Source organism: Gilbertella persicaria, assembly GCF_025201335.1.
Source record: "Gilbertella persicaria strain CBS 190.32 chromosome Unknown B0P05scaffold_38, whole genome shotgun sequence".
In the NCBI taxonomy this organism is placed as follows: Eukaryota; Fungi; Mucoromycota; class Mucoromycetes; order Mucorales; family Choanephoraceae; genus Gilbertella; species Gilbertella persicaria.
This window is the reverse complement of record NW_026251999.1, coordinates 129,111-156,126: the sequence shown is the minus strand read 5'-3', so window position 1 is coordinate 156,126 and position 27,016 is coordinate 129,111. Positions and strand designations below refer to the sequence as shown.

General features: G+C 36.7%; 16 protein-coding genes across 16 annotated transcripts; 8 read left to right on the top strand and 8 right to left on the bottom strand.

Annotated features, from left to right (window-relative positions):
• Positions 1 to 1,068: 1,068 nt before the first annotated feature.
• On the top strand, positions 1,069 to 3,096 carry B0P05DRAFT_496120 (major facilitator superfamily domain-containing protein). The gene is made up of 9 exons (XM_051575386.1): positions 1,069 to 1,387; positions 1,438 to 1,531; positions 1,577 to 1,751; positions 1,809 to 1,960; positions 2,006 to 2,330; positions 2,376 to 2,449; positions 2,503 to 2,544; positions 2,591 to 2,675; positions 2,723 to 3,096. The coding sequence occupies exons 1-9, from the start codon at positions 1,162 to 1,164 to the stop codon at positions 3,044 to 3,046; spliced, it is 1,497 nt and encodes a 498-aa protein (XP_051432117.1). The 5' UTR covers positions 1,069 to 1,161; the 3' UTR covers positions 3,047 to 3,096.
• Positions 3,097 to 3,617: 521 nt separating this feature from the next.
• B0P05DRAFT_475885 (protein-tyrosine phosphatase-like protein) lies at positions 3,618 to 4,151 on the bottom strand (the record flags this gene model as incomplete). The annotated part of the gene is made up of 2 exons (XM_051574870.1): positions 3,618 to 4,052; positions 4,104 to 4,151. 2 exons carry the CDS (start codon positions 4,149 to 4,151, stop codon positions 3,618 to 3,620), a joined length of 483 nt encoding a protein of 160 aa, XP_051432116.1.
• Positions 4,152 to 4,365: 214 nt separating this feature from the next.
• Positions 4,366 to 5,466, bottom strand: B0P05DRAFT_553634 (cytidine deaminase-like protein). The gene is made up of 3 exons (XM_051579595.1): positions 5,100 to 5,466; positions 4,724 to 5,055; positions 4,366 to 4,669 (listed from the first exon to the last, which is right to left on the bottom strand). The coding sequence occupies exons 1-2, from the start codon at positions 5,250 to 5,252 to the stop codon at positions 4,843 to 4,845; spliced, it is 366 nt and encodes a 121-aa protein (XP_051432115.1). The 5' UTR covers positions 5,253 to 5,466; the 3' UTR covers positions 4,366 to 4,669; positions 4,724 to 4,842.
• A 928-nt stretch (positions 5,467 to 6,394) lies between these two features.
• B0P05DRAFT_553627 (uncharacterized protein) lies at positions 6,395 to 7,145 on the top strand. Its single transcript, XM_051579594.1, has one exon. It carries the CDS (start codon positions 6,430 to 6,432, stop codon positions 7,039 to 7,041), a length of 612 nt encoding a protein of 203 aa, XP_051432114.1. The 5' UTR covers positions 6,395 to 6,429; the 3' UTR covers positions 7,042 to 7,145.
• A 70-nt stretch (positions 7,146 to 7,215) lies between these two features.
• B0P05DRAFT_580859 (cystathionine beta-synthase) lies at positions 7,216 to 8,812 on the top strand (the record flags this gene model as incomplete). Its single annotated transcript, XM_051582048.1, has 3 exons — positions 7,216 to 7,265; positions 7,316 to 7,425; positions 7,482 to 8,812. The coding sequence occupies 3 exons, from the start codon at positions 7,216 to 7,218 to the stop codon at positions 8,810 to 8,812; spliced, it is 1,491 nt and encodes a 496-aa protein (XP_051432113.1).
• Positions 8,813 to 9,326: 514 nt separating this feature from the next.
• B0P05DRAFT_580858 (kinase-like domain-containing protein) lies at positions 9,327 to 10,231 on the top strand (the record flags this gene model as incomplete). The annotated part of the gene is made up of 2 exons (XM_051582047.1): positions 9,327 to 9,738; positions 9,810 to 10,231. The coding sequence occupies 2 exons, from the start codon at positions 9,327 to 9,329 to the stop codon at positions 10,229 to 10,231; spliced, it is 834 nt and encodes a 277-aa protein (XP_051432112.1).
• Positions 10,232 to 10,786: 555 nt separating this feature from the next.
• Positions 10,787 to 12,003, bottom strand: B0P05DRAFT_553620 (uncharacterized protein; the record flags this gene model as incomplete). The annotated part of the gene is made up of 5 exons (XM_051579593.1): positions 11,357 to 12,003; positions 11,228 to 11,300; positions 11,125 to 11,178; positions 11,040 to 11,078; positions 10,787 to 10,992 (listed from the first exon to the last, which is right to left on the bottom strand). The coding sequence occupies exons 1-5, from the start codon at positions 11,635 to 11,637 to the stop codon at positions 10,789 to 10,791; spliced, it is 651 nt and encodes a 216-aa protein (XP_051432111.1). The 5' UTR covers positions 11,638 to 12,003.
• Positions 12,004 to 12,053: 50 nt separating this feature from the next.
• Positions 12,054 to 13,799, top strand: B0P05DRAFT_598912 (uncharacterized protein). The gene is made up of 5 exons (XM_051583188.1): positions 12,054 to 12,257; positions 12,312 to 12,455; positions 12,503 to 12,653; positions 12,779 to 13,005; positions 13,059 to 13,799. Exons 1-5 carry the CDS (start codon positions 12,254 to 12,256, stop codon positions 13,700 to 13,702), a joined length of 1,170 nt encoding a protein of 389 aa, XP_051432110.1. The 5' UTR covers positions 12,054 to 12,253; the 3' UTR covers positions 13,703 to 13,799.
• B0P05DRAFT_496105 (uncharacterized protein) lies at positions 13,800 to 14,893 on the bottom strand. The gene is made up of 9 exons (XM_051575385.1): positions 14,848 to 14,893; positions 14,757 to 14,802; positions 14,613 to 14,707; positions 14,498 to 14,565; positions 14,314 to 14,454; positions 14,228 to 14,259; positions 14,080 to 14,181; positions 13,957 to 14,033; positions 13,800 to 13,915 (listed from the first exon to the last, which is right to left on the bottom strand). The coding sequence occupies exons 1-9, from the start codon at positions 14,852 to 14,854 to the stop codon at positions 13,851 to 13,853; spliced, it is 633 nt and encodes a 210-aa protein (XP_051432109.1). The 5' UTR covers positions 14,855 to 14,893; the 3' UTR covers positions 13,800 to 13,850.
• Positions 14,894 to 15,184: 291 nt separating this feature from the next.
• B0P05DRAFT_553608 (histone-fold-containing protein) lies at positions 15,185 to 15,840 on the bottom strand (the record flags this gene model as incomplete). The annotated part of the gene is made up of 3 exons (XM_051579592.1): positions 15,185 to 15,461; positions 15,527 to 15,611; positions 15,658 to 15,840. 3 exons carry the CDS (start codon positions 15,838 to 15,840, stop codon positions 15,214 to 15,216), a joined length of 516 nt encoding a protein of 171 aa, XP_051432108.1. The 3' UTR covers positions 15,185 to 15,213.
• Positions 15,841 to 15,906: 66 nt separating this feature from the next.
• On the bottom strand, positions 15,907 to 17,479 carry B0P05DRAFT_589847 (uncharacterized protein; the record flags this gene model as incomplete). Its single annotated transcript, XM_051582761.1, has 8 exons — positions 15,907 to 16,054; positions 16,112 to 16,297; positions 16,341 to 16,438; positions 16,490 to 16,606; positions 16,656 to 16,744; positions 16,800 to 17,094; positions 17,149 to 17,230; positions 17,277 to 17,479. 8 exons carry the CDS (start codon positions 17,477 to 17,479, stop codon positions 15,907 to 15,909), a joined length of 1,218 nt encoding a protein of 405 aa, XP_051432107.1.
• Positions 17,480 to 19,396: 1,917 nt separating this feature from the next.
• Positions 19,397 to 20,360, top strand: B0P05DRAFT_210439 (60S ribosomal protein L12). The gene is made up of 3 exons (XM_051573234.1): positions 19,397 to 19,770; positions 19,813 to 20,245; positions 20,294 to 20,360. Exons 1-3 carry the CDS (start codon positions 19,715 to 19,717, stop codon positions 20,300 to 20,302), a joined length of 498 nt encoding a protein of 165 aa, XP_051432106.1. The 5' UTR covers positions 19,397 to 19,714; the 3' UTR covers positions 20,303 to 20,360.
• A 44-nt stretch (positions 20,361 to 20,404) lies between these two features.
• B0P05DRAFT_580854 (NADPH:quinone reductase-like protein) lies at positions 20,405 to 21,769 on the bottom strand (the record flags this gene model as incomplete). Its single annotated transcript, XM_051582046.1, has 8 exons — positions 20,405 to 20,632; positions 20,687 to 20,866; positions 20,915 to 21,020; positions 21,069 to 21,274; positions 21,326 to 21,387; positions 21,446 to 21,572; positions 21,621 to 21,691; positions 21,742 to 21,769. 8 exons carry the CDS (start codon positions 21,767 to 21,769, stop codon positions 20,405 to 20,407), a joined length of 1,008 nt encoding a protein of 335 aa, XP_051432105.1.
• A 36-nt stretch (positions 21,770 to 21,805) lies between these two features.
• Positions 21,806 to 23,569, bottom strand: B0P05DRAFT_553586 (general substrate transporter). Its single transcript, XM_051579591.1, has 4 exons — positions 23,472 to 23,569; positions 23,139 to 23,425; positions 22,989 to 23,094; positions 21,806 to 22,926 (listed from the first exon to the last, which is right to left on the bottom strand). Exons 2-4 carry the CDS (start codon positions 23,408 to 23,410, stop codon positions 21,871 to 21,873), a joined length of 1,434 nt encoding a protein of 477 aa, XP_051432104.1. The 5' UTR covers positions 23,411 to 23,425; positions 23,472 to 23,569; the 3' UTR covers positions 21,806 to 21,870.
• Positions 23,570 to 23,951: 382 nt separating this feature from the next.
• B0P05DRAFT_553582 (uncharacterized protein) lies at positions 23,952 to 24,379 on the top strand. Its single transcript, XM_051579590.1, has one exon. The coding sequence runs from the start codon at positions 23,990 to 23,992 to the stop codon at positions 24,305 to 24,307; it is 318 nt and encodes a 105-aa protein (XP_051432103.1). The 5' UTR covers positions 23,952 to 23,989; the 3' UTR covers positions 24,308 to 24,379.
• Positions 24,380 to 25,095: 716 nt separating this feature from the next.
• Positions 25,096 to 26,770, top strand: B0P05DRAFT_553581 (beta-trefoil DNA-binding domain-containing protein). The gene has a single exon (XM_051579589.1). The coding sequence runs from the start codon at positions 25,117 to 25,119 to the stop codon at positions 26,650 to 26,652; it is 1,536 nt and encodes a 511-aa protein (XP_051432102.1). The 5' UTR covers positions 25,096 to 25,116; the 3' UTR covers positions 26,653 to 26,770.
• The last annotated feature ends 246 nt before the right edge of the window (positions 26,771 to 27,016 follow it).

The following is a 27,016-nucleotide window of genomic DNA, read 5'->3' as shown; positions in this document are numbered from 1 at the left end:
TATTTTGATTTGAGTAGACTACATGACTTTCTGCTATGACCATACTATATAGTTTGTATTAGATACAAGCTAATATAAAGGGTTCATTTTACCTGACCGCAGTGATCACTATATGAAAATGTCAATCATTTTCTACATATAAAGAAGGTGTCATTATTACCATTGGCCTCCTGACAAATTAACTGGCTTGACTGGTATAGGCATTTCTTTTTTTCTTGATGAGAAATTAAAGGGAAAGAAAAGAAAGTCAAAAAGCAAATTCTTTTATATACCAGTGATGTCAAGACAGAATGTTATAAAACAAACAGTGCAGCTCTCTCTTTTTTTTTCTTTCTGTTTCATACTACTGGAAAAAGTCTATAGTTTATTTTGTTTATGTCGCTTGTCATACACTAACTCTATAAATATATATGGAAAATGCTGAAACAAACTCCGTATCTTTACAAACAAGTGGGGTTCTTTTGATATTTACAAAGCCATTTTAAATAAGTTTGGAGGGTCTGATTATCGTTTATGCAATATGCCAAATTTATTAAACTCAATAAAATATAATAATCCTAAAACATCAAAAGCTGCATTTAGTGCTTATTTGGAAGTAGCCATACATGCTGACTCAAGATGAACCTGGCCGTTTCTTTTTAAAAAGACTATCAATTCATTCTATACTATCAACAAGAAACAAGCTACTCTGACACTATTAATACACTGAAGTTCAGACACATTCTTTGACGCATTGAAGAAAACTACATCGTACCCTAGTATATCAGCCGGACAAAACTATATCCTATTGAACATAATCTTCTTTGCCTATGAACAAATAAAAAGCAATTGTTAATGCAGATGGTGATACTAAGAACATTAAGTCTGTTTTCTAGCTATGACAAGATGATGTGATACATTCAAGACAATATAATTGTTGTTACATAAAAGGCATCTTCTTCATTAAGCATATAAACTGCCCAATGAAATCCATTGAAGCAGTCATTTGGCACCTTTATGCAGGAAACGTGGTTACAGCATTTCAATTTCAGGCTGATTGTTGGAGATTTATGCTTTTTTTTTTTTTTTATCTCCCCCCGCTTTTGAACATGATATTAATTTACTCCTTCCTATCTTTTTCTTTTCTTTTCTTTTCTCTTTCTTTTTCTTTGTTTAGTGAATATGGTGCCTAAATTTGATGAAGAAATCGATGAATCTCTATTGTTGAAACACAATTGGTCTACAGCTTCTTTGTCTGAGCCTTCTATTGAATTGGAAATCGCTGTTGAAAGCAAGCAAACATACGACCGCCACGCAGAAATAGAACTTGTCCATCGACTAGACAAGAGACTACTGGTCTTTGCCATGTTTGGGAACCTTGTAAAGACATTAGACAACACCAATTTAGGTAACTAGAAAGAGAAGCGAACTTCTTTTTGCTGATGCTTTGGTTTTTAGGAAGCGCGTTCATCAGTGGCATGGAAGAAGAACTCAAAATTACAGGCCTACAATACAACTGGATGGGCGTTTTGTTTATGATTGGTTATTTATCGTAAGAATTCCTCATTCTATGCTTATTTATTTAGTAATCATATAGAATGCAGTTACCTTCAAATATCTTACTTTCAAGATTAAGGCCTTCAAAATATTTACCTGCATTAGAAGCTATTTGGTGCCTCTTGACCTTGGCTATGGCTTGTGTTCAATCTGTCAGAGGAGTTTATATTATTCGATTCATGTTGGGAATAGCGGAAGCAGGCTTTTTTCCAGGCGTAAGTTGATTATCGTTCACCTGAATGTTTACTCAGCCAGCATATTTATTTTTGCAGATCGTTTTTTTACTCGGTACTTGGTATACAAAAAAGGAGTTAGGCAAACGATTGGCATTCATGACCATCTGTGGTGCTTTCGGTAGTGGACTCAGTGGTGTTGTACAAGCAGTCATGCTAAAGACAATGGACGGTATTTTTGGCATTAGTGGGTTAGTTTACTTGATATCATGTGAATATGCCTAACAGTGTTTTAGTTGGCGTTGGATGTTTCTGTTTGACGCAAGCATTACTGTCATATTGGCTTGCTCGGGCTACACTTATTTACCTGATTATCCTCATAATACCGAGTGGCTGAATCAACAAGAACGCGAACTAGCCATTCAAAGATCAAATTACCAGGAACAAGACAAAGGCTTCAAGACATGGGATAAAATCAAACTGTTACTCACAAACAAATACCTCTATCCATTTGTGATTAGTTGGGCATCCATACATATTGCTACAGGCGCTTCTCAAGTACTTGGTATTGTAGCTAAAAAAGTTGGCTTTGATGCAATCACTGCTAATCTATTGACAACAGTAAGTGAATGGCGTATCTGTAACACATATTGATGTTTTATTTAGCCTGATACGATCATCACTATGCTGTTTGGCTTATGTAATGGCTTTATTAGTGATAAATATCGTAATCGAATAGGGTAAGTCTTGTGTTGTAGAAGGTATACATTGACCTTCTTTTTTTCTTCTTTAGTTGTATTGTTGTTCCAGCTACTATAGGGCTTTTAGGCATGTGGTATGTAATCATAATGTCTCTACATATCATATTCAATCTTTTGTAGCTTATTGTCCGCTTTTGTACAACCTTTTCCTTTACTTTATATTGCATTTCTAGTTACACATGCAGGCTTAGGATCTATTGCTTCTGTAAGCAGATCAACATTCTTTTGACATGATCACTAACTGTCTTATAGATTATTATGACATGGGCAAGTGAGACTATCTCATCAGACAGTGAAATCAGAGCCATGGCCATTGCTATCATGAACACGTCTTCGTCTTTGATGTGGATTTGGACACCCCTTGTTTTATGGCCAGTAACAGATGCACCATACTATCATAAGGGATTTACAACAAGTGCATTCTTGATTGTTCTCTTTATTATTTCCATGTTATCTGTTGTATATCTACAAAAGAGAGATGGTCAAGTAAAAAGAGCCAATTCCACAGATCTCACAGCAGAACAAGAGAATACAACGGTGCCTTTGTTACATGATGAAGAAGTCTATAAACTATGATCCCCCCTTTTTTTATTTTTTACATGATACCATTCAAGTCATACTCATTTTTGTTTTTATTTACTATTGTATCTAAAAAGAATAAAGTTTAGGATATGAATTACCTCTTTTTGCATAGTATATGTGTGTGGTTGGAGGGGCTCGAAAAAGTGTTTTTATACTATAGCCTACCATATCACACTGAACAATATGTACATATAAATTTTTTTCTCTCTCTCTCTCTATATATATATATATATATTATGCTTGTCATACTCGAGAGAGTGGTATTATAGATCAGAGCGAAAGGGAGGGGGTAGTTTTATAAGGGTACAAAGATCCCATACAATAATCATAAAAGCATGGAAGAATAACCCGCATTTTTCTTTGCATTATTGCCATTTTGTTGTTGTTCCTCTAAACCAAAAAATCGCTTTGCTTCTCCTGTGTAAGGTTGTTGGCTTGAATTCAATCCTTCTTCTTCCTCAGGTCCCGATCGACGACGTCTTCTCTGTTGTCTATATTCTTCTGGAACCGAACCAAGGCCTAATTGACGTGCTTTATAAATAGGTTCATATTCCTATCTTCCATGTTAACACTTTAACGCGTTCGGTTTGCTTACCTTAAGCTGACTTTTGAAGCCATCGTTAGGATTGATACAAAGACGTTTGGCTTGAACGAAATGATACGCTTGAGAAGCATCAATACGAAACACTTCCATCACATAGGCAACTACAAACGTTGGACTACGTGACATACCACCATTACAGCAGACAAGGACTTTGCTTCCGAGTTCTGTTATCACATGATGAAAGTACTGTGATGTGTTTGGAAAGAAATGGATAAGGTTTTGTAGATTAGAGTCGCTCACGATAAACTGTTGGTACTTGAAATAATGAGCCAAGTTTTCGGTACGAAACAATCGAGCTTCTGTCTCATCGACAAAACAAACAATGTGTGTGATGCCCAAACGTTTCAATTCATCTACTTGACGACAGGCAGAAAAGGGTCCTAGAAACAGTCCAGGCTAAAGCCCACTGTATGTGAATAAAGGTAGAGATGACGAATAACAACTTACCACAATTTCTTGTATTTCTCTTCTCATTTCGTATCGCCAGTCATCCATACCACCTTGCGCATTGGTAAAGAAGTCCTTATCATAAGGTGTCACAGGTAAGCTGTTGGCTGATTGCATTTGATATAAGTTGAAAGAAAGAAAGAAAAAGGAAAAGGATGCTGCTTTGATGAGTTTAAAATAAAGTTGATTGAAGTTGATGTTGCTTTTGTGAAATCAAACATTCAAAATCAGTTCTTTCTTTATCATGCCTCAACATAACAGTGTTTATCCTTACTGTATTAGTCAAAAAAAATAAAATAAAAAAAGCGATAGGTGATGGTATTAAAAGAATCTTGCCAGTAGAGCTTTTTCAAGTTTTGTTTTCGGATAGGCACATTTCTTTAATAGATAAACTAAACTTTTGTTCTACATGGGTTAAAGCACTCATCTATTATGCTTTGGATAGCTTATTGAAGGATAGGAAGCAATATTAACATTTATGATTGGGTATGATTTCTGTCTTTAATATTCGGTTCGTCTTCTTTCGAGGCACAGGTGCTATTCAAAATGAGTTGCGATTCTGTTTTGTATGTGCATATCTTACCATGTTGATTTTCTCTAACATAAAATTTTCTTAATAGCAGAATCGCTTCTTCATAAAAAAACCCACCTTCAGATGGGTATCCTTTCGATTGACTTGTATCAAGACGAGAACTAACAAATAAGATTAATACTGGTGTCTTCATGTATTGTCTGGTATTTACTCTGTATGGATATGAAAGACAGATCCATTGCCACCAAACTTATCATTGCCGCAACCGAAATAAACATGGCGAATGCCTATCTGTCGAAGAGCAGAAGCACACATCACACAAGGTTCAACTGTAACATAAAGATCAACGCGATCAAAGATTGTCTTGTCATGATCTTTCAAGATTAAATCAATGGCTTCAATTTCTGCATGTCGTGTGGCCTATCCTCCATCAATCAATCCATACACTTTTGAGAGTTACATACATTATAGCTTTCATTGGGTTTATTGCGACCTCTTGCAATAATAGTTTGATTGTTCAACACAAAAACACAACCTACAGGAACTTCAAAATGATCATAAGCATCTTGAGCCACAACAAGTGCTTCTTTCATGAATGTCGGATCATATGTTGACATGCTGATAGAGAAAGGGATCTGGTGAAGACACACACACTTGTTTGCTCATAAAAATCGTTCACTCTTGTGACTGTGCGATTGGCCTAAAAGGTGTATGTATGAATTCATTGGGTAACTGTGTTTAAGAAGTGAGTATTTACAATCAAGCAGCATGTTGATTTCAATGTATGCGACTTGACTTTTCGTTTCAATAAAACAAACGCAGTTATTTTTTTAATCTAATTAAAGTATTGTTTTGATGCTTGAAGCAATTCTTTTCATTTCTTTCTTTGGTTTGCATTTGAAACTCAAGATTTCACAAAACAGCGAAATCAATGGTACCATTCAATTTCTAAACTCCAAAGAACATGTTTTAAATTCAAAAACGGACTGTTTTGATAGTCTGGTTGTCGAGTAATGGCGTATCAAAGATCGGCTTGTTTAAGCTGTGTTTTGAGCATTTTTTGCTCAAGATGTCATATAAAAGATGCCAGCAAAGAATTGTTAAGAGATAATATATGCTGTTTGGAATGCTAAGGAATCGTGCTTGCACTCTTAATCGAGTGGAATAACAAATTACTATCTTCATGAGAGTAGCGCATTTCTTCTGTTGATTACAACACTTTCAAGACAAACGTTTGTTATCGCCATGTTTTTATTAAAAAAAAGACCAACAATCCATCCACTTCATTGTCTACTCCAAAAAGAAATATAAATGTATACAATTTGAGAATAGAACTGTTATTAGTTTTAAAGCAATGCTTTTCATTTTATTTTGTAATGCCCTTTATATACACAAGCAAATAATTTATCTTTAGATGCATTTGATAAATTACTGATCTCTTTGTGTGATAAACAATAAAAAGTCTGCTTATTGTTATAAAGTGGTTAAGGAATAAAATATTTTCGGTTTGATGTCCAAGTAATACAAACTCATCTGTCAACCTTTAGGTAAATTTTTGTTGAGTTAAATAGTCGATATTAAATAACAAAGTCTTACCAAGTTCTGGCTTTATTACTGCTGAATTTGAAAGAAATTTAAACTATTCTGTCAAGTTTTCAGCCAAGATGATATTTGTTTAGACGAGTAAATCAGTCTATTGTCCATCATAATCCGACCACTAGAGCGCTTTGCAGTCACATACAATTCCGAATGCCACACATTCTTTTTTTTTTTTTTTGTTTTCAAACAAACGGTATGAGCTCGAGTCATAGAAGTTTTAAGCCTTTAAGTTTTGAAGAGATAAAAGCCAAAAAAGAAAGAGGCGAATTCTTGATCGCACCTATATTGACAAAAGCTCTGATTGAAGAGGCAAAAATCAAGCGTAACTTCAGCAAAGCAGAGATTTTATATCAATATTTACGAGAATCTTTACCACCTGAGCCTAGTATGGAACGACATAAAGGAGATATCCGATCATTTCAGCGTGGCATTACTACAATGGTGCGTTACTCTCCTAATCCGGAAAAGGCATTGTACTATGCCAATCATTTTTTTACACAACTAGAATACCCTTTACGCAACGCATTTAACGAAGTGGTGATATTGACCAATTTGTTATACGTCTATACATCGCAAGGTATAGCTGAAGAAATGAAAACGGCGCTAAAGATTATTCGACTGGCTTTGGATATTGGCGTATTCCGTATTGATCCAGAGAATTATATAAACTTATGTTCCAGTAGAGATAGCTTTGATAATCCTTTACAGGTCTTTGAAACAGTTTGTAAAAAACCATTGCAATATCATGGGCTTGAATTCAATGCGGATAAATCAGACCTAGTTCAAGCTAAATCTTATCGATATTAATATAGCGTTTATGCAAATAAAGATACTTTTTTTGCACAACTTGTTGCACTTTGATTTGTCAGCTGTAACTGAAAAAAAAGTTCAAAGCCGTCACACAAGACCTGTGAAATGATTGTGGGAAAAAAACCTTTTTTTTTTTTCTTCCTTTTCTTTTGTTTTTATATACAAATGACCATGTCTACTGAATTGAAGCAAATCTTTGCCCAATACAACCACAAGCACAAGTAAGTCTTTATCTCTTTAAAAAAAAGATAGACTGACATATTCTTTAAAGCACTGCCCCTGCTCCTAAAATCTCCAATAGCATTTTAGAAAACATTGGTCGTACTCCTCTTGTTCGCATCAATAAAATTGCAAAGGAAGAAGGACTTGAATGTGAACTTTGTAAGTCGAAAAAAAATTTTTTTTTGAGTGTATTGTACTTATGAATCAAAACACAGTGGCCAAATGTGAATACTTCAACGCTGGTGGTTCTGTCAAGGATCGCATTGCTTACCGTATGATTGAAGAAGCTGAAAAGGCTGGTACAATCACACCTGGTGTTAGTACCATCATTGAACCTACTTCTGGTAACACTGGTATTGGTTTGGCTCTTGCTGGTGCCGTCAAGGGTTACCGTGTCATCATCACTTTGCCTGAAAAGATGTCTCAAGAAAAGGTCGATGTCTTGAAGGCTCTTGGTGCTGAAATCATCCGTACCCCCACTGAAGCCGCATCGGATGCCCCTGAATCCCACATCGGTGTCGCCAAGAAGTTGAGAGACGAAATTCCTAATGCTGTCATCTTGGATCAATACGGTAATCCTTACAACCCTATCGCTCACTACGATACTACTGCTGAAGAACTCTTGGAACAATGTGATGGTAAGATTGATATGTTGGTTGCCGGTGCTGGTACAGGTGGTACCATTTCTGGTATTGCTCAAAAGTTAAAGGAAAAATGCCCCAACATCAAGATTGTCGGTGTTGATCCTGTAGGTTCCACCTTGGCCTTGCCTGAGTCCTTAAACACAGAAGCTGGTTCTTATCAAGTCGAAGGTATTGGTTACGACTTTGTTCCTGATGTCTTGAAGCGCAACTTGGTGGATGAATGGATCAAGTCCGAAGATAAGCCTTCTTTCTTGATGTCTCGTCGTTTGATTCGTGAAGAAGGTCTCCTTTGTGGTGGTTCTTCTGGTACTGCCATGTATGCTGCTGTTCAAGCTGCTAAACAACTTAAGAAGGGTCAACGTTGTGTTGTTATTTTGCCTGATTCTGTCCGTAATTATATGACCAAGTTCTTGAACGATGATTGGATGAGAGAACACGGTTTCACAGATGAGAAATTCGAGAACCAGAGCTTTGAAAACAAGGCCAAGAAGGACTATGCTGGTGCTACTGTCAGTGACCTCAAGTTGGCTGCTGCTGTTACCATTGACGGTGAAACCACTTGTAAGGAGGCCATTGATTTGATGGAACAAAATGGTTTTGATCAATTGCCTGTGACTGCTGGTCCTCACCACCGTCTCCGTGGTCTTGTTACCATGGGTAACATTCTTTCCCTTTTGGCTTCTGGTCGTGCTAAAGCTGACAGTCCTGTTTCTGCTGTCATGTTCCACTTCACTAAAGGATCCAAGGAATTTGAAGAAATTACCAAAGATACTCCTTTAGACAAGTTGACTCGTTTCTTTGAAACCAACTCAAGTGCTTTAATCACTGAAGATCATCAAGTCAAGCATGTTGTCACCAAAGTTGATTTGCTGTCTTATTTAGTCAAAAATGTCAAGGCTTAATCAATTTCATTTATATATCACTATTTAGACTTATTTCATGCATTGTAATTCATAAATATATACAGTTTGTGTAATACTAAACCGATGTCCCAAAAGAAAAAAAAAACGTTTTTTGTTTTGGCAATTGTGATGTCTATTCTCAATATTAATAAGAGACATGGTCAACAAGAAGGGTATGCCTAAAAAAAGAAAGAGAGAGAGAGAGATGTGTACATTGGTCAACTAAAGTATTCTTTACAAAGGACCATGTCAAGCTATTTTTATCTTATTAAAAAATGAAACATTCAAATGGCTCGACCATTGAATTAATCATCATCATTTTGGCAACTCTTTTATTTAGGGCAAATTAATCAAATTAATTATTAATTTCCTAAAACATATATAAAAACTATAGAGCAACTGGATTTTTTTTTGTCTCCTTATGTCTTCTACTTCTCATTCCCGTCAATCTTCTATTAACCAACTCCTTGCTACTAAAAGGCGAACAAGATCAAATACAGTTTCTGAAGCTGTAATGCCTACACCTTCTACAAGCACATCTACTGTCAAGAAGCCTGTTTCAAGACAACGATCGATTTCTGAATTAGTCAGTCGAGTCCGCCATACACTCAAGCCACCCAAGCAACAGCCATTGCCATTTTCTTATAGTTTATATTCATCTAAATCAGAAGACTATGATATCCTAAGAACCATCGGTGCAGGTGCCACCGCTTCGGTCTATTCTGCTATTTACAAGCCGAATCAATCCGTGATTGCCATCAAAACTGTCAATTTAGAAGAAATTGGACTTGACGATGCACGACTGGAAGCCTTAAGAAAAGAAATTCAAATCATGACACTGTGTCGACATCCTCATCTGTTAGATGTCTATCAAAGTTTTGTTCATGCCTCTCAATTGTATATTATTACACCTATCATGTCTGCTGGTAAGGATAGCACACACACACACACACACACACGCACGCAGAGGAGGTCATATACTGACTTGTCTATTTAGGTTCATGTCATGATTTACTTTCTCGAACTCATAAAATAGGATTTGAGGAACCTATTGTGGCCTGTATTATAAAACAAGTAGCTCAAGGACTTGACTATCTACACGATAATGAACTTGTTCACCGAGACATCAAGTCTGCTAACTTATTGATTGATTTTGACACGGGTACTGTCAAATTGGCTGATTTTGGTGTCAGTAATCATTTATTACCCAGCAAGCCTGATTTAAGAGAGTCCGATTCAATCATGCCTAAAAAGGCACGTCGATCATTTGTGGGTACACCGTGCTGGATGGCTCCTGAAATCTTATTAAATCAAGACTATGATACAAAAGTGGATATGTGGTCACTTGGTATTACTACCCTTGAATTAGCGTGTGGTAAACCTCCTTTTGCAGAATATGATCCTATCACTGTAAGTTGACTTTTGCATCATCATATCACTCACTCTATATAGATATTCTCCATGATCATTGATGATCCTGCACCTACCTTATACACAAATGATTGTTCTTATGTTCCTTCAGATGTCATGCAAGACTTTGTTGAGAAATGTCTGGACAAGAATCCTCAACAGCGACTTGGTGTGACAGAAGCACTTCATCACCCATTCCTAAAAAAGGCAGCAGGCCCTTGCCTCCTACAGAAATACTTGGCCAAGCGACCTGAACTAGACAAACGAACTTACCTTATGAATCGTGAAGAACTAAAAGTGAATGGTTTTGATACTTGGAATGAACTTGATTTTATGGAGTCCACTTGGGACTTTAATGAAGACCTCAAAAAGACAAGACCCCCACCTGTACATACACAATATCTCCAAAGAATCAATTCAAGCACAGGATCACCCGTTACACCCAATGATCATGAGTGTATAGATGAGTACCTCCATACAAGAGTACCAACAGATTTATACCGTAGAAAGAAGTCGATAGCAGATCAAGAGTTTTTTGTAACAAAAGAGTATTATTATTAAAGCATTTATTGAGGCACAATACGATGTACTTTATAAGGAACAATTTGATGTACTTTGATTTGATGTGTCTTTAGATTACCTCGCTGTGTAAAACCTTTACCACAATTGGGATAGGTACACACAAACGGTTTTACTGGCCAATGTATCTTTTCGTGTGTCTTTAGATTACCCAACTGTGTAAATGCTTTATCACAACCATCATATGTACACTAGAGCAACTGTTGAATACATAGGCTGTATACTCACTATAACTTACATGATAAGGTCGTTCACCTGTATGTTTTCTGGAATGTGTCTAATTCAAATGAGTGATTTAATCATGCTTAAAATGTGTTCTTTACTCTTAAATTGCCATATTGTGTAAATGCTTTGCCGCATTCTGCATAAGGACAGATCTAAATAATCAATGAGTCTTATAGGTTCATGATTGCATGCGTTTTATACATAAGGTCTGGTTTGGGGTGATTTTGATGGTTCCTCTTTTACATGATTCGAGTCTTTTCTTCCATGCGTTGTTCTATTCACCATAAGCAACCATTGAATGTACTCTATTAAAAAGAAAAAAAAAACTACCTTTGATGTGTCTTTAATCCTACCATATGTTCAAAATACTCTGAACAGCCTGGTTCTTCACAACTAAATAATTTACGTGATTCGTATAACTGTTGATACGGTTCTTCTTGTTGCTGTAGTTGTGGTGGTGGTAATTGTTGTTGTTGCATTGGTGATAACAGGTTAGGACGATAGTTTTGGTCGTGTATAGTAGTATAATTGCTATCATAGAAATGCTGTTGAGGATGCATATGTGTTTGTTCTTGTCTTGGTTGATATGAGTTGGGATCAGTATAAGACATGGTTCTAAAGAGACAATCGCAAAACGAAAAAAAAGAGAGAGAGAGAGAGAGAGAGAGGAAGAAAAATATTTTTTTTATATGATTATTGTACCATTCGAGCACTGACGAAAACGGGTCTTGAAAATCATTTTAAACTGTTTTGTATATATACCATTGTATGAACAAGGAAACCAAAGACACACTTCCTCAAGGGTTTCATTCTTTTCATCAAGCCAAGCATGGAAGAGCAAGGAAGATGTTGAGTCCATTTTATTTGGGTTATTTCGTATGTAAGCCAATTGGAAGAGTTATGATCTTTCTCTCTCCTTATTCATACAATCCTGTTGAACTCAGTCAAGAAGCAAAGAAAAAAAAACTCCCCTCTCCCATTCAAGCATAACATAAAAGTACCTTTCTGTCAAACTTTTTTTTAAAGATCCGTATTGTTAACATGAACCGGACAATATATCATCCCCCAATCATAGAGAGACCATAGCTAAAAGACAGTCCTGCCACATTTTGATATAGGAAAAAATAGAGTTGGTATTCTATCTTTTTCTTTTTTTTCCACATTCATTTCTCTCTTTTTTCTTCTTTTCTTTATAAAAAGTATATAAGCAAGAAACATTGTTTATGAATGGGTAATTATCTGACAATGGAATAGAAAGATGTGTACTTACATGTTATCTATCAAGTTGTGCATAGTAGAAGAGGTGGAAGACACTCAGTCGGAAGAAGAAGACGAACACAACAACAACAGCGCAGAAGGTCACAGTCTTCTTCAGATGAAAACAGTACAGATAGTGGTTCAGTAACACGATGTGTGTGTGGACATACTCGTAATGTTATCTATTTTTATATAAACAGACCTAATCGATGACTATAGACAGTCTTGGTCTTATGGTTCAGTGCGACAAATGTGAAGTATGGCAACACTGTGAATGTATGGGACTTGAACAACCAGATATTCCAGACCATTATTATTGTGAATTATGTAAACCTGAAAACCACAAGTTAACTCGCTACAATAATGGAAGGTAAAAAAAAAAATCCCCTTTTATGTCCCTCCTTTTACTCATTTATTAAAACAAAAAAAAAAAAGATCCAAGCGATATTATGTATCTTCTGAAAAAGCACCCAAAAAACGCATGACATTAAACAGCCGTGAAGCCTCTTTATCGTTAGAAGATGTATTGGCTTCTAGAAATGTATTGGAATTGTATGGATCTCATTCGAATGAAGAATCCTCTCCTCCTCCTCCTCCTCCATCAACTGCATTGACACAAACACAACCACTTTTACTACTTGATAAAGTGATTGAAGAAGAACCAGAAGATATACCTAAACAAGAAAGTTCACCCAGTATTCAAGAAACACCAAAAGAACAAGGTAAAGCAGTCAACATAGGATGCATATATATTCTTGAAACTAAATCTACTTAGAATCTTCTGAACCAGAACCACAACGGAGTAGTAGTACACCTAAACCAAGAGCAACCAAACGAAAGATAACCAAGTCTGAAGAAAGACCTAAACGAGTAGCCCATGGACGCCACCGACACACCAACGGTAAGAGAGGTAAACCTCGATCCCGTACATCCACACCCATGCGAGAATTATCACCTGGCACACCTGAATTCGATCAAGAATCGCATACGAACGATAGCATAGCAACCACCTTGTTTGAACATTTCTCTCCACAAGCACGGGCTACTTCTCCACCTGCCAAAACACGCCAACCTCACCCTCGTATGAGCATTTCAGAAATGAATCGACGTGCTAGACAGATTTTGGATTACATTAGTTCTGTCCAAGTGGAATTGGCGACAAAAGAAGAAAACCGTGCAGGCCATGGACATGAGGATGATGATAATGATTCACTAAGTAGTGCCAGTACACTTCCTTTGGATTATGAAGAAAATGTCATTGTGGAGCATCAGACATCCTTACAAATCATGGACATGTTGACCAGAAAACTTATCAAGTTCCAAAGACGTTTTGGACCTCGACATCGCATGATGAATGAAGGGTGTGTTTCACAAAGTAGAGAAGAAAGCAGTTCAAGTCAAGTCATGACAAGCCTGTAACTTTCTCTCTTTTTTTTTTTTTAATTATTTTGTACATTCTCTTCATTCTTTTACTGTATATATATCTATCTATCTATTGTTAAACAACTAATATGTTAATGTCTTTATTGCTCTCTTTTTTAAATCAATAAAAAAAAAGATGTCTATTTTATCTTAAAGGACTATAGCTTAAAGGCTTCAAGATATAAGAATGCATACTATCAATCAATCGAACTAATCAAAAAATAAGAGATGTGTCATTATAGATTTCTTACCTGTCTTGTAAACAGTGTCAGACCACCCTTCCACCTTCCAAGCTTCTTCTCTTGTTGTCTTTCTTGTTTGCAAATCACTAGAACCATTGGATCAGACTGATGTTTATACAGTGTATCACTTACGGATAAGTCCACATATGTTGAACTGTATGCAACTGTCCTAGTTGACTAAACCAGGCTCCGACAGGTTCACAAAATTGGCTACGACATTCAAGTCCTTTTCGCCTAAATGTTTTGGTCAGTCATGGTTCCCACCCTTTTAATATTTTACCAATGATATTCCCATTCAAGCAAATTACCAGGCTATTCACAAAATAAGTGTCCATCTTAATACAAACATCCATTGTGAGATTTTACCTTTAAATTGTATTTACGAAGTTCATAAATACCGTTGGTGACTTGAGGAGGCGATGTCTTCCAGAAAGAGAATTCAAGCATCATATTATTCTCACGCGAAATCAATAAAGGGCGGAGATCTTTAATAAACTCTGTATAAGCCTATATAAGATGAGTGTCATACCTGTCTGATCAAGGCACTTACTGGGTCCTGAGAGAGTTTTTCCATCGTAGCCTTGTGGCCTGTGTATCCCTTGTATTCCCATATATGAACTGTATGGAGATGAGTGGAAAAAAAACGTAATAGTTTATATGCTTACCAAACGTATCAAGTTCACCTACCACGGTTTCCCAACTACCACACAAGTGAACATTGTTTTGAGGGTCATTAGCAATACGAGGATAATGATGGGTTCTAAGCATATAGTTTAGAACACATCGTATGTGTGTGTGTTTGAACTTACAAGAGTTGAATGTATTCGGATACCTTTTCAGGTTTAACTCGATGGGCTTAAAACAATTAGCATATGATTTGTTACTGAAAACTCACTTTACTTTGCATCTCATGAACATATTTACCGCGAGCAAGTTTCTTTGAATGTGTCGTATTGTCTTCTGGAGCCAATACGTTACCTGCACCATCTAAATCCTTACCATAAAGGACAGATTTAATGAACCCCGCACCACCTTGTTTACCAGAAGGGTCGACAGACTCTGGTGCATCTTCTATCTTTGGCAACAAACAAGCAGGACGGTTTGAGAAAGAACGATTCAAAGGACGATTGACAAGTGTACGTAATACAGTTGTACGGATAGAGAACATGATGTAAAGAAAAAGAAAATAAAAAATAAAAAATAAAAATTCTTGCTTTATATGATGTAGGTTCTGTGTAACTTGGTTAAGAGTTTATGCATTTCTTTTTATTCATGCTTTGGATCTTCCATGACTGTATCTTCTTCGTCTTCTTCGTCTTCTTCTTCAGTTTGTTCAATGGGTTTATCTTCTTCGGTTGTTTGTTCAGATGTCTTTAACTTTTTTGAAGGCGGTATTGAAGGTGCATCGTCATTTAATGCTTGTTTACGCTTTTCAATTGCTTGTTTAAGTGTCATGGTGGTAGGTATAACATCATCCAAGAATTCAAATGGTTCAATTTCCTTGACTGTGCTTGCTATCAATCATCATTTAGATGAATTCATTCTATAAATATATATATATTATTATTATTATTGTTACCTAAATCCTTATAATAGACTGTCTTTCTTTTTTCTTTTTTAGCTTTATTAAAGGCTTCAGTAACGAGATATTCCATAAATAATTCCTATCCATCAAATCAATATCATCTTGTTATTCAATAATGACTTTACTGTAGCATAGGCAATACAAAAAGTGGCTTCAGCGTTGATCAACGAGACATCTTTATCTTCCTTTATCACACGCTTCACTCGAGCTAGAGGTAACATTGTATTACCTGGCTTTCTTTCAGGCAATTGTTTTTGTGAACGAGGTGTTGTTTCTTGTGTATTGACAGGTGTTGCTTCAGAAGACATAATAAAGAAAAAAAAAAAAAGAAAAAAAAAGAAAGCGCGTCGTTTATTCAGACATTGTGACTCTGTTTAAATACAAGCAGTGATGGATTTACGTTCAGCAACAACAGGTTGATCTGCCATAAATCTCTCTGTGGTTGAATGCAATCCTGTAGTGTGTGAAAATATGTATTTCTCAAGATGTTCACTTGTTTGATGCAAATTCTTGTAGTCGATACTAAAGCAAAAAAAAAAAAAAAAAAATAAGTGTCTATACCATAGTCTGATGGTTTACCCTTTAGCACCATGAAACTCATATTCTTCTTTATCATTCAAACAAAAGAAACGAGGATGCCATTGAACACCTTCTCTTACACGGGCAGCAGTTTCAGCGCGTTGTTTGTCTTCAATAAATGTCTTTTCATTGGTTGCAGTGTCCATGTCTTTCGCTACCAATCCAGCAGTAACTTTGGACCATAGTCTGCTAAAATCAGTATAAGATGACCTATGTAACAATGACTTACTTTTTTGATTCATTGGGTTCCTGATTTTCAAGAGGTTCAACTAGTTTATGAATAACAGCATGGTTACTCACTTTAAAAAAGGATTCTTTGCACGCATTCTAGGATTCGCTCACTTTGATTAGCTATCGAAACAAAAACCATCAACTTACTTTTCCCTTAATAAACAACTCTTCTGTCCATACACCTGAAATATCATACAATACTTCGCCTGTAGATTCACGCTTGATCTTACCAGTGACTGAATGGTATTGACCTGAAAAGAACCCCTAGAATCAATAAAAAAGAAGTGAGATAGGAACACTTGTTTCTTCTTACCTTGGTCTTGAAATCCAATTCACACACAAGGCCAGTAGAAGCACAACGAATGGTAGATTGATCTCCCATTTCCATTACCATTTTTCCAACTAATTTAAAAGATCAGAACAAGAGAGCGATATAACATCTACTTGCATAAAATACCACGGGCATACACATTGGGATTTGTGATTTCATACGTTTCATTCTTGAGTTCACTAAACACAATACGAGAATAGCCCTTCATGATGGTAGCTGCACTATTACCCAAGAATTTAGCTTTGGGATGTGCTTCACCAGTAACAAAGATGCCTAGTTCAGGGAGAGTGTAATAATAAGCAGAGATAGGAGGATGATGCGATACTTGTTCTGCCAGATACATGGCCTTGGATCCATCTTTCAGTTTGTATTCACAACGGAAAAACTCGCCTAGAACAGGATTATAAGGCTTCTTTACACCCTAAAATAGAATAAGCAACCAAAATTTAGTATATCCTTTTTTTCTTCTTCTCACCTTTGGTTTCACATGCCATCCAGAAAGGAAAAAACGGCATATTTCTACAAACCGTTGGACCGGATCAGCGGTCCTTGAAGCTCTTTTTTATTTGTAGGTCAGACATGGTAAGGAATCAAAAAACTTACTTGACCACAAATTCAGGGTGACTCATGAAATCAGTCAGTTTCTCAAGCAGACTTCTTGGTTCCAATACAAAAGTAGGCAAGGTTATTCGAGAGAGATCACTTCCTTTTCTTAACTGAGAAATAAGGCCCATAATAATACTACGGCTCTCTTCTTCTAATTCTTCATAATTGTCTGTACTCTCTTCAAATTGTTGTTTACTCATATTGATATATAAAAGAAGAAAGAGAAAGAGAAAGAGAGGAAAGAAAAGGGAGAAGAATAAGAAACGTGATTTTTCAAGGGAAAAAATTATTGGTTGTGTGTTTGTGTTAAAAAATGAAGCTATCATTTCCCTATTTTTATCTTTAAATCAAAAAAATGCACAATAGCACATATCAATAAATAAACAAAAAAAAAACGCAGTCCCTACTTCTCTTTTTAAGTTTAAATGAAGCAAAACTTTCTCTCATCAGATCAAAGAGAACAAAAAATGGGCTATTTGAATTGCGTCACTTTTCACTCATAAGTTACTCATTTAGACTACAGACTTGATCATCATGCTGAGAACATTTGGATTCTTGATGGAAACTTAAACAATATTAAGATTTTCAGCAATCATAAAGTAAAAATGAATAAAATACTTCATTTTAACTCTTGATCGCTTCTTGTACAGAAGATTGTAGTGACTGACGCTTGAGAAGAAATCAGGAAGAGTTTCATGAAAGAGCAAAATGGTTATAGCAATGGCTAAAGCTACATATTTTATCTCTTCCACTTATATTACGACCATGCTTGACTGGGGGACATTCAAGATTATAACAAACTAAAAGCACCTTTCATGTTTCTGTATTGTGTTGTTCCCTGTCTTCTGACTAATTGCCTAGAATGTTGAAGTTTCTGGAAACAGTAGGCACAGGTTTGAGATGTACCTTTATTTTAGTGTCAGAATTGCCATCATGATGCGCCTTGTAGCTTTGTCTTAGTTCTACTGATAGATTCTTGACTTCTTCCTGCAGGTTAGTAATTTCTTTTTTTAAGAGTTGCGTTGTCTTTAGTAGACTGATTCAAAATCATTTGCCATGTTGATTGTGGAATATTACTACGATGAAGCTGCTGTCTGTCTAGGATTATTCTTCTTGGTACCCATTATCCTTGCATACTTTAAGCCGGGAAAAATAGTTATGCTATGAGCAAAAACCAATTTCGAGCTACTTAAAGCTGAATTTGGTTGTTTTGTACGACAAAGGCATTGTTGTGAAAAGAAGACATGATTAGGAACAAATCAAGCTGAAAGTCAACAATAAGGTCAGATATGAGAGGGATAAGCATGTTCATTTTAGTGTTGAAGATATTCATCATTGCTTGGCCCAAGTCTTGCCGCAAGATAGTGCTTAATCACACAGTACAGACAGCATAGATTTCGTCTCTTTGAGTATTGTCCATTTCCAGTATCTTCAAAAGATCATTGGTCTCCATAAATATACTAGGAGAAGGGAGAAACAGCAACAGGCATGAGACTACCTGTTATAGAAGGCGAACTAATGTTAAGACAGAGAGAAATTCAGCAAGTGCACCTGTTCCTGCTAATTTTAGGTATTGTTGATGAATTTCATCAAAGTGGCGGTCTAAATACTGGTATCAAGCAGTACCACCTATGGCTAACTTACTATCATCTCTAAATTCAGCAAACGCTTTTCGTTTGTCTAAATTGGCGACTTTTTCAACTTTGACAAAAAAAAATCCTTTAGGAGACCTTTTTGCTCTTTATCTTTCTTTGAAAGCAGCGGCATTAGGTGTTTTGCAAATTCAGTCCAAGACATAAGCCCTTGCAGCATTCGCGAATGCATAAATGAACTCTTCCCTGGATTGTTTTGTCTATCCAATTTTTTTTAAAATTAAGCCATAAAGAGTGATTTTCGTTGGAAATTACGCCTAAAAACATAAAGAAAAAGGAAAAGTATGATGATAGCTTCAGTCAACAAATCTACAATGAGACAGCCAACAGGACTGAATACTTTTAGTGCTCCTGTTTTATCATTGCTCCCATCGAAAATAAATGAAAATTGACATATCGTTCAATTTCCCTTTGTTTCGATCAATGTAAATGAATGCATCATAGCTACGTGTTGCCCCATTTGTGCATTTACATCGTAAAGACCTATACTTTGTGCCAAGATGCTCTATATCATAACCAAGCGCTTTGTAGTGTAATTAGGACTGCTAACATTTGACCACATCTAAAGCTGCCCGAATTCTCGAACTGACTGAGTCTAAAGCGGCATTTGAATCGGTTCACTCTTTTTTTTTTCCTCTGGATTCCTGCCGCCAAATAAGCAGATTCAAGCAGAGCTGAATAAACCTTCTTTCTCAACGTTCAAAGGTATCCAGCATCGTAACATGTCCATCCATCAAGGATCCATCCATCCATAACAACAACTGACTGATTTCTATATAACAGATGCCTCCCAAGTTCGATCCCTCTGAGGTTAAGATTATCTACCTTCGTGCTACTGGGTAAGTTATCGATGAATCGCCATCGGATTAACATCTCTATAGTGGTGAAGTCGGTGCTTCTTCTGCTCTCGCCCCCAAGATCGGTCCTCTTGGTTTGTCCCCCAAGAAGGTCGGTGAAGATATCGCCAAGGGTACTAAGGACTGGAAGGGTCTCCGTGTCACTGTCCAATTGACCATTCAAAACCGTCAAGCTCAAGTGTCCGTTGTTCCCTCTGCTTCTTCTTTGGTCATCAAGGCTCTCAAGGAACCTGTTCGTGACCGTAAGAAGGAAAAGAACATCAAGCACTCTGGTAACATCTCTCTTGATGATGTGATCGAAATTGCTCGTACCATGCGTTTCAAGTCTTTGGCTCGTGAACTCAAGGGTACTGTCAAGGAAATCCTTGGTACTGCTTTCTCTGTCGGTTGTACCGTTGATGGTCAAAACCCCAAGGACCTCGGTGATGCCATCGATGCTGGTGAAGTTGAAATTCCCGTAAGTAACATAACTTAAAAGAAAAGACATAGAACTGACTCTGTATAGGAAAAATAAACGCTCATCTATACGTTTTATTTGAAAATAAAAAAAAAGGCTCTAGATGCAAACACATTTCAGCTCATTTGCTTTCTTTTTTATTTATTTATTTACTTATTTTTACTGATGTTCTGTTACTTTGATGACAATTTTGCCCATTGATTGATTACTTTCAAGGTATTTATGAGCATCGATAATATCTTCCCAGTTGAAGATTTTGTCGATAAAGATCTTGAGGGCAGCGTCTTGTTTCTTGGCAAAGTGCTTTGACACAGCATGTTCATAGATGGCATCACGTAACTTGGTTTGATATTCAACTGAACGAGCACGTAAATTAGAGCCTTCAATCTAGTAATGAAATGAGTTTCAATGGCTACTCTCCTCTTCCTGTTATTATTTTACCTTGATTCTCTTGCGAAGCATCACAGAGATATCAAACTTTTCAATCACAGTACCACTCATAAAGGCAAGAATAACCATATGGCCATCAAGACCTAAGACTTGAATGTTTTGGTTCCAATAGTCTTTACCAATAAAGTCAATCAAGACATCAACACCCTTTTTAGAGGTTTCATTCAAGATCTACTCTAGGTGTGTTAATGACAATATGATGTCATCTTGGATACTCACAACATCAGACCAGTTTTCTGTCTTGTAATTGATGGCCTTTGTAGCACCAATGCTTTGGCAGAACTTGACCTTGTCATCAGAACCTACAGTGACAAAGATACGGTTTCTATAGATGGTATAAGCTATGGAGTAGTTCCCTATCATATATACTTACGCTCCCGCTTCTTTGGCTAATTGAATAGCAGCAATACCAACACCTGAAGCACCTGCATGAATAAGGACATCTTGTCCTTTCTTTAACTGTCCAACAAAAAACAAGGCCTGGTAAGCAGTAAACCAAGTTTCAGGGATAGCAGCAGCTTCTTCAAAAGAAAGAGCATCTGGTTTATGCATTGTCAAGGATTCATGAAGAACAGCATACTAAGTCATATCATCAGTTTATCTAGAAGTTAACATATCTCACACACTTACTTGAGCATAACCACCACCAGGCATTAAACCAAACACAGCATCGCCGGGTTTAAAATTAGAGACTAGAACGCAATCAATAACAACAATAAAAAAAACAGAATAGACAAGGCTGTACTTTACCATCTTTCCCAACACGTTCAATGATACCAGACACTTCGACACCCAAAATTGGACTAGCACCAGGAGGAACAGGGTATTTGCCTTCTCTTTGAAGAAGGTCCATACGGTTCAAAGCAAAGCATTTGACCTAGTTGAAGGATAAGAGACAGAACGCGTTTCAATTAGAGACACTTACCTTCACCAAGACTTCATGGTCTTTGGGAACAGGTTGGTCATAGTCACCCAAATAAAGTTGAGAAGCATCACCTATTCAGATATGACATGAGACATCAACAAATACCAATTGGGTTGTTTACCTGGTGATTTAACGATTACAGCACGCATTGTTATAGAGAGAGAAAACAAAGAAAAAAAAAAGAGCTTCTTCTTTTGTAAGATGTATGGTTATTTATTTACCCGCATAGTGCTTAGTCATCAATTTATATTTACATTGAATTAGATTCAATAAGGTCTTTTGAAATAGACGTCTTTTCTTTTGTATCATCAAAACTACTGCCACGTTTCATAGCAGCAAGCTCCTTTTCTGCTTTCCAGACAAACATGGATCGAGTAGCAAACACCACATCCAATTCCTCTAATGTCTTATTACTTGTTTCGGGATACAAGGCCCACACAATAGGAATAGCCAAGAAATTAAATGCACCAAAAATCAAAAAGGTAATCCAACCAATACCAGCAATCATGGGCGGTGTGATTTCCATGACTAAGGCATTACCAATCGACCAGCCTACCACACTAAATGCACCTCCTTTGGCCCGTACACTTACAGGGAAAATCTCAACAGGATAAGCCCAAGCAAGGACTAACCACGTCATGCCAAAAAAGGCTGTGTACAGAAACGTAAACACAGTAGCTCCGATACCATAGGCCGTAGGGTTGTGTGCCATGATGTCAGGCTTTGTCAAGACAGCGACCAAGATAAGCGAGATACCTTGACAGACAGCACCATAAAACATAGTGAACCGTCGACCCCATCGATCCAAGGTAAAAACAGCCACTAGGGTAGATAGCATATAGGTGATATTGTTGATACCAGACAACAGTTGTGATGTTTGTGTACTGAATCCAGCACTTGCAAATACTTGAGGTGCATAGACTGTAATGACGCCAATGCCTGTCAATTCTTGAATGATCTGTAACCAGACAGAGAGATGCACACGGCGAGAGATGTTTAAGGGATCCTTTTTGATCAACATGTCTAGATAGCTTGGTTCATTAGAAGATGTCTCTTTCTCGATGGCCATGATAATTTCATTGTATTCTCTTTGCACATCAGGGTGATTGGGATCACCATTGCCTCGAAGAGCAGCTAGAATAGTAAGACCTTCTTCCATACGACCCTTTTTGAGTAACCAACGAGGAGATTCTGGAAAGAAACTGATACCAAGAGCAAGCACAATTAAAGGTATCATTTGAAAAGCAATAGGAAATCGCCATCGAAAAGCACCTTCTGTAAAAGATAGACCATAAGCAAGCCAATACTAAACAATAAGGTGTCAGAATACAGACCCATCTTTTTTCTTAAAAAAAAAATAGTACTTACAGCCACTACCACACCCAAGATATTCAAGGTAAATTCCATCGCAATCATCTGTCCTCTGGATGTATGATGAGATGTCTCTGCACTCCAGACAGGTACCACAGCATTTCTAACCAAGTCAGTCTAATTCTTTTCTTGAACATGAGCACTTACAAATGGCCTGTGCCTACACCCGTAATAATACGAGAACAAATCATCCAAGCAACATTCTGAGCAGATGTCTGTAGAATAGCACCAAACATAGCAATGATGCAACCAAGGATAATGGTCTTGATTCGACCATGTCTATCTGATATCCATCCTCCCATTAAGGCACCTATCAATGTACCGCAATAATAAACAGCGACCACACCACCTAACAATGCCTCATTGGATTCTAATCCCATAATACGGATATAATCAGGCGAGAGATTGACACCACTCATGACACCTTGATCATACTATAGACATCTGTCAATCTAAGTTGGATCTCTTATGCAAACTTACACCAAAAAAGAAGATACTGAGACCAGCAGCCAAGTTAATAGCCAGTACAAGACTATGTCCGGAGAAATAATGATATGCATTTAATTTACGCTTCAACATAGAAACAAAACAATAAGAAAAAAATAAAGGTACAAAAAAAAAGTGCTTTATATATTCTGTAGATTTTCCCCCACAAACTGACATCATGCAGAAAGCAACAAAAATAATACGATTCGTTAACTTTAAACAGTTTCTTGATCTGATTGGCAGAAAATATCCCGGAAACAGAAACAATCTCGATTCCCATACAACAAGAACCTTGCCAAATACAAATGGTTATTCTCCGGATACGTTTAAGTAAAGAAAAAAAAAAGGATTGATGTCACACAATGCTAAAAGAGATTTCTATATCTTCTTGTATCGGCCCGCAATCTTGCATGGCAAAAAAGTCACGTCATGTTTTCACATAAAAAAGTGGTTCTCTCTTATTTATCTTTTCTTGTTCTTTTTCACTTTTATTTTTTGTCTATTTTATTACTATGTCTACTACACCTCATCATAATGAAAGCAGAGATCCTATTATGGAAGATGACCATTTCTCTTTAAAATTTGGTAATCCTATTCAAGTGATACATGATACAGAGAGACACAAGGTAGATAATTTCGAACCCACCAAAGAACATGTTACAGGCTCATTAGCCAGCAGTATTGGTGATGCTATTGCCACTCATAAAAAAGAGCATCAAAAGCCTCCTTTAAAACAACACAGTTCAAGTTCTTTCAGAGACTGGTCAAGTTGTTCAGATTTCTTCCATAACAAAAATGGCAGTGTATCTGAGATTGAACACAAGGATTAAATAAACAGTTTTGAAGCTTATTTTATGAATGGAAATAAAGTTCATGCAACTATTTGTTTATTGCTTACTAAACGAGATCCGACATCAATAAATGTACTATGATCTGAATTTGAGCTCAGCATTCATAGAAGTATATTTTTCTTTTCTAACACAGATACTGAAAGAAAAGGAATAAATAAAGGGACGTCATTAGATAAACCAATGGATAATGATCTGTGTGAAAAGTGTGTAACCGGAAGGAATTGAAATTGTTGAAAGATAAGGGAAAAATTCTCACGGTGGCTCATTAGCTATAGGGGAATGTCATTAATGCGATGATAATCATCTTACCCAATCATATGTGAGTATCTCTCTTTGCATCACATGAGTAGATTAGGCCTGTCAAAATCTAAAGCGAATTAGATTCGAGGTTCTTATCAATACCAATTATAGTAATTGTGCTTTTCTGTAGATCTTCTTCTTATATGCTTATTATCCTAGGCCATTGCAAGTAGCATAGTCCTGTCTATATAGTGAGTAGGGCCTATTGTTGTCTATCTAGGTCTATTGGAACAAATACAATGAATATCTAGCTACCTACATATATATATATATATATATATATATATCAACAGATACTAATATATATATATATATAATATATACAATTCTTTCCTGGGAAAATGGATGAAAAAATCCCACGTGATAAGATCAAAGACATCATCTTATCAGTAAACCTCCTTATTATTTTCGTTACACGCTTCCCTAATTTGTATAAAAGAGGGAGTTGTATGATAAAATCTTATTTATTTTCTTCTTTTTCTTTATAAATGAACACTGAAACACAACATATGCATTTTATTCAGCCAATGACGCCTATGGAGTCCTTATTGAGTGCTATCGACAATGCAAAGCCTATTCATCTTCCTCAGCCAAATAACAAACGAAGTCGACCTTCATCACCTCAACAGTCTATGTCGATTGAGAGCATTTTGGATCATCATCATGAGCGACCATTTAAGAGACAAAACTATCACCCTGTATCTCCTCCACCTCAATCTCCACCTTTGACTTGTAAGAAAATGTCGACTGTGACCTGTTATCATGCATCTGTTGCTCAAAAATCTTATGGTTCAGAAAAACGATTTTTATGCCCTCCACCTATTGTGATGATGTCAAATCAACTGAGTCATACACCTCTTGTCTCAATGACAGTCGTATGCGAAACAGGCGATCGACAACTTGAACAGCGAGCATTACTAGATGAAAACCTGAAGGGTAGTTTTAAATACCTATTTGTTACTGGCACAGCAAAAGCAAAGCAGTTCTGTTTACGAGTCAATCTAACAAAACAACAACAACAACAATCTTATGCTTCTTTCTTTAGTTCACCTATCTCTATCATCTCTAAACCTTCGAAAAAGACAGCAAAAGCACGTAATATCTCAACTTGTCTATTTAACAATGCCTATGTATCACTCTTTAATCGCATTAATTCACAAACTGTACGTACAAAATACCTGACGACTGAAAACAAGCAAATGTGCGCTAAACATGCCTCTTGGTCTCCATTTGAAATCATAGTGGTGCGTCAACCTAATCAAGCCTTAAATCCTGATAATCACAGTGTGTCTGTGCCCATCACTTATGGTACAGAAATCATCCTCAAGGACGTTCATACGGGCATTTCCTCCCCTCCTTTAATTATCCGCAAAGTAGACAAAGGTCGTATTGTCAATCATGCCTATGGTTTGCTATCTCAGATGCAGAAGATTGCTTTACAACTCGCTTCGTCATCATCCCAGGCTGAACCCTTGTATTTGAATGCCAATGGTCAAGCCATGCATCATCAAGAATCAGACAACCATTCAAACCACAACACAAGTGCTTGGATTGACTTCTCACCCTCGAAAATAGTCCAAGAAGCAGAAACAACAGAAATTGTCAGTGACTATCTATGCTGGACAATTGTCGGTATCTCTAAATTTGAATACTCTTTTTCAGAGACCAATATGCCTATCGAAACAACACAAAGACAACTCTCTCCTCCTCCTTCACCACCCAGATCAATCATGCCCTATCCTCTCATTCATTCTGTTGATTATGCACCTTCATCACATGCTTTAAAAATCACTGGACAACACTTGACTCATGGACGCCTATTAGAATTCTGGCTTGGTTCTCATGGTCCCCTTAAAGCCAAAGAAGAAGCAAAAGACCAGGTGCTGATTGAATTACCAGACACTCAAAACTTAACTACTGAATTACCTTTATTGCTTGTAAGACAGGATGGATTTGTATATCATTCAAACAAATCTCTTTGTTACCAATCTAATCAATGGTCTATTATGGACACTACTTTTTAATATACCTCTCTGTAAATAAAAGATAAGCTTATCCCTCCTATCATCTGATCTTATCACTATAAACCCATTTTAAGAGTGGGAAAAAAAATTTCCCCGTTTGTCAACCCCTCCCCCCCCCCAAATTTTCCTTTTTTTTTTTCCTTTTTGTTATGAACAAGGCATTTAATAAACAAGTCCTTGACACTTTCTGCTTTTATTGGCCAGAGATGCATTCGTATGTACTTGTCAGAGTACTTGAACATACGATTGCCTTATTGCCTGTCAGGTCTCGACTTGCTCTTCTTTATTTTCAATCCAACAATATGTTTAAGAGTTGGAAACATACATTGGCTATCGATCACCACACACCCTCTGTAACACTCAG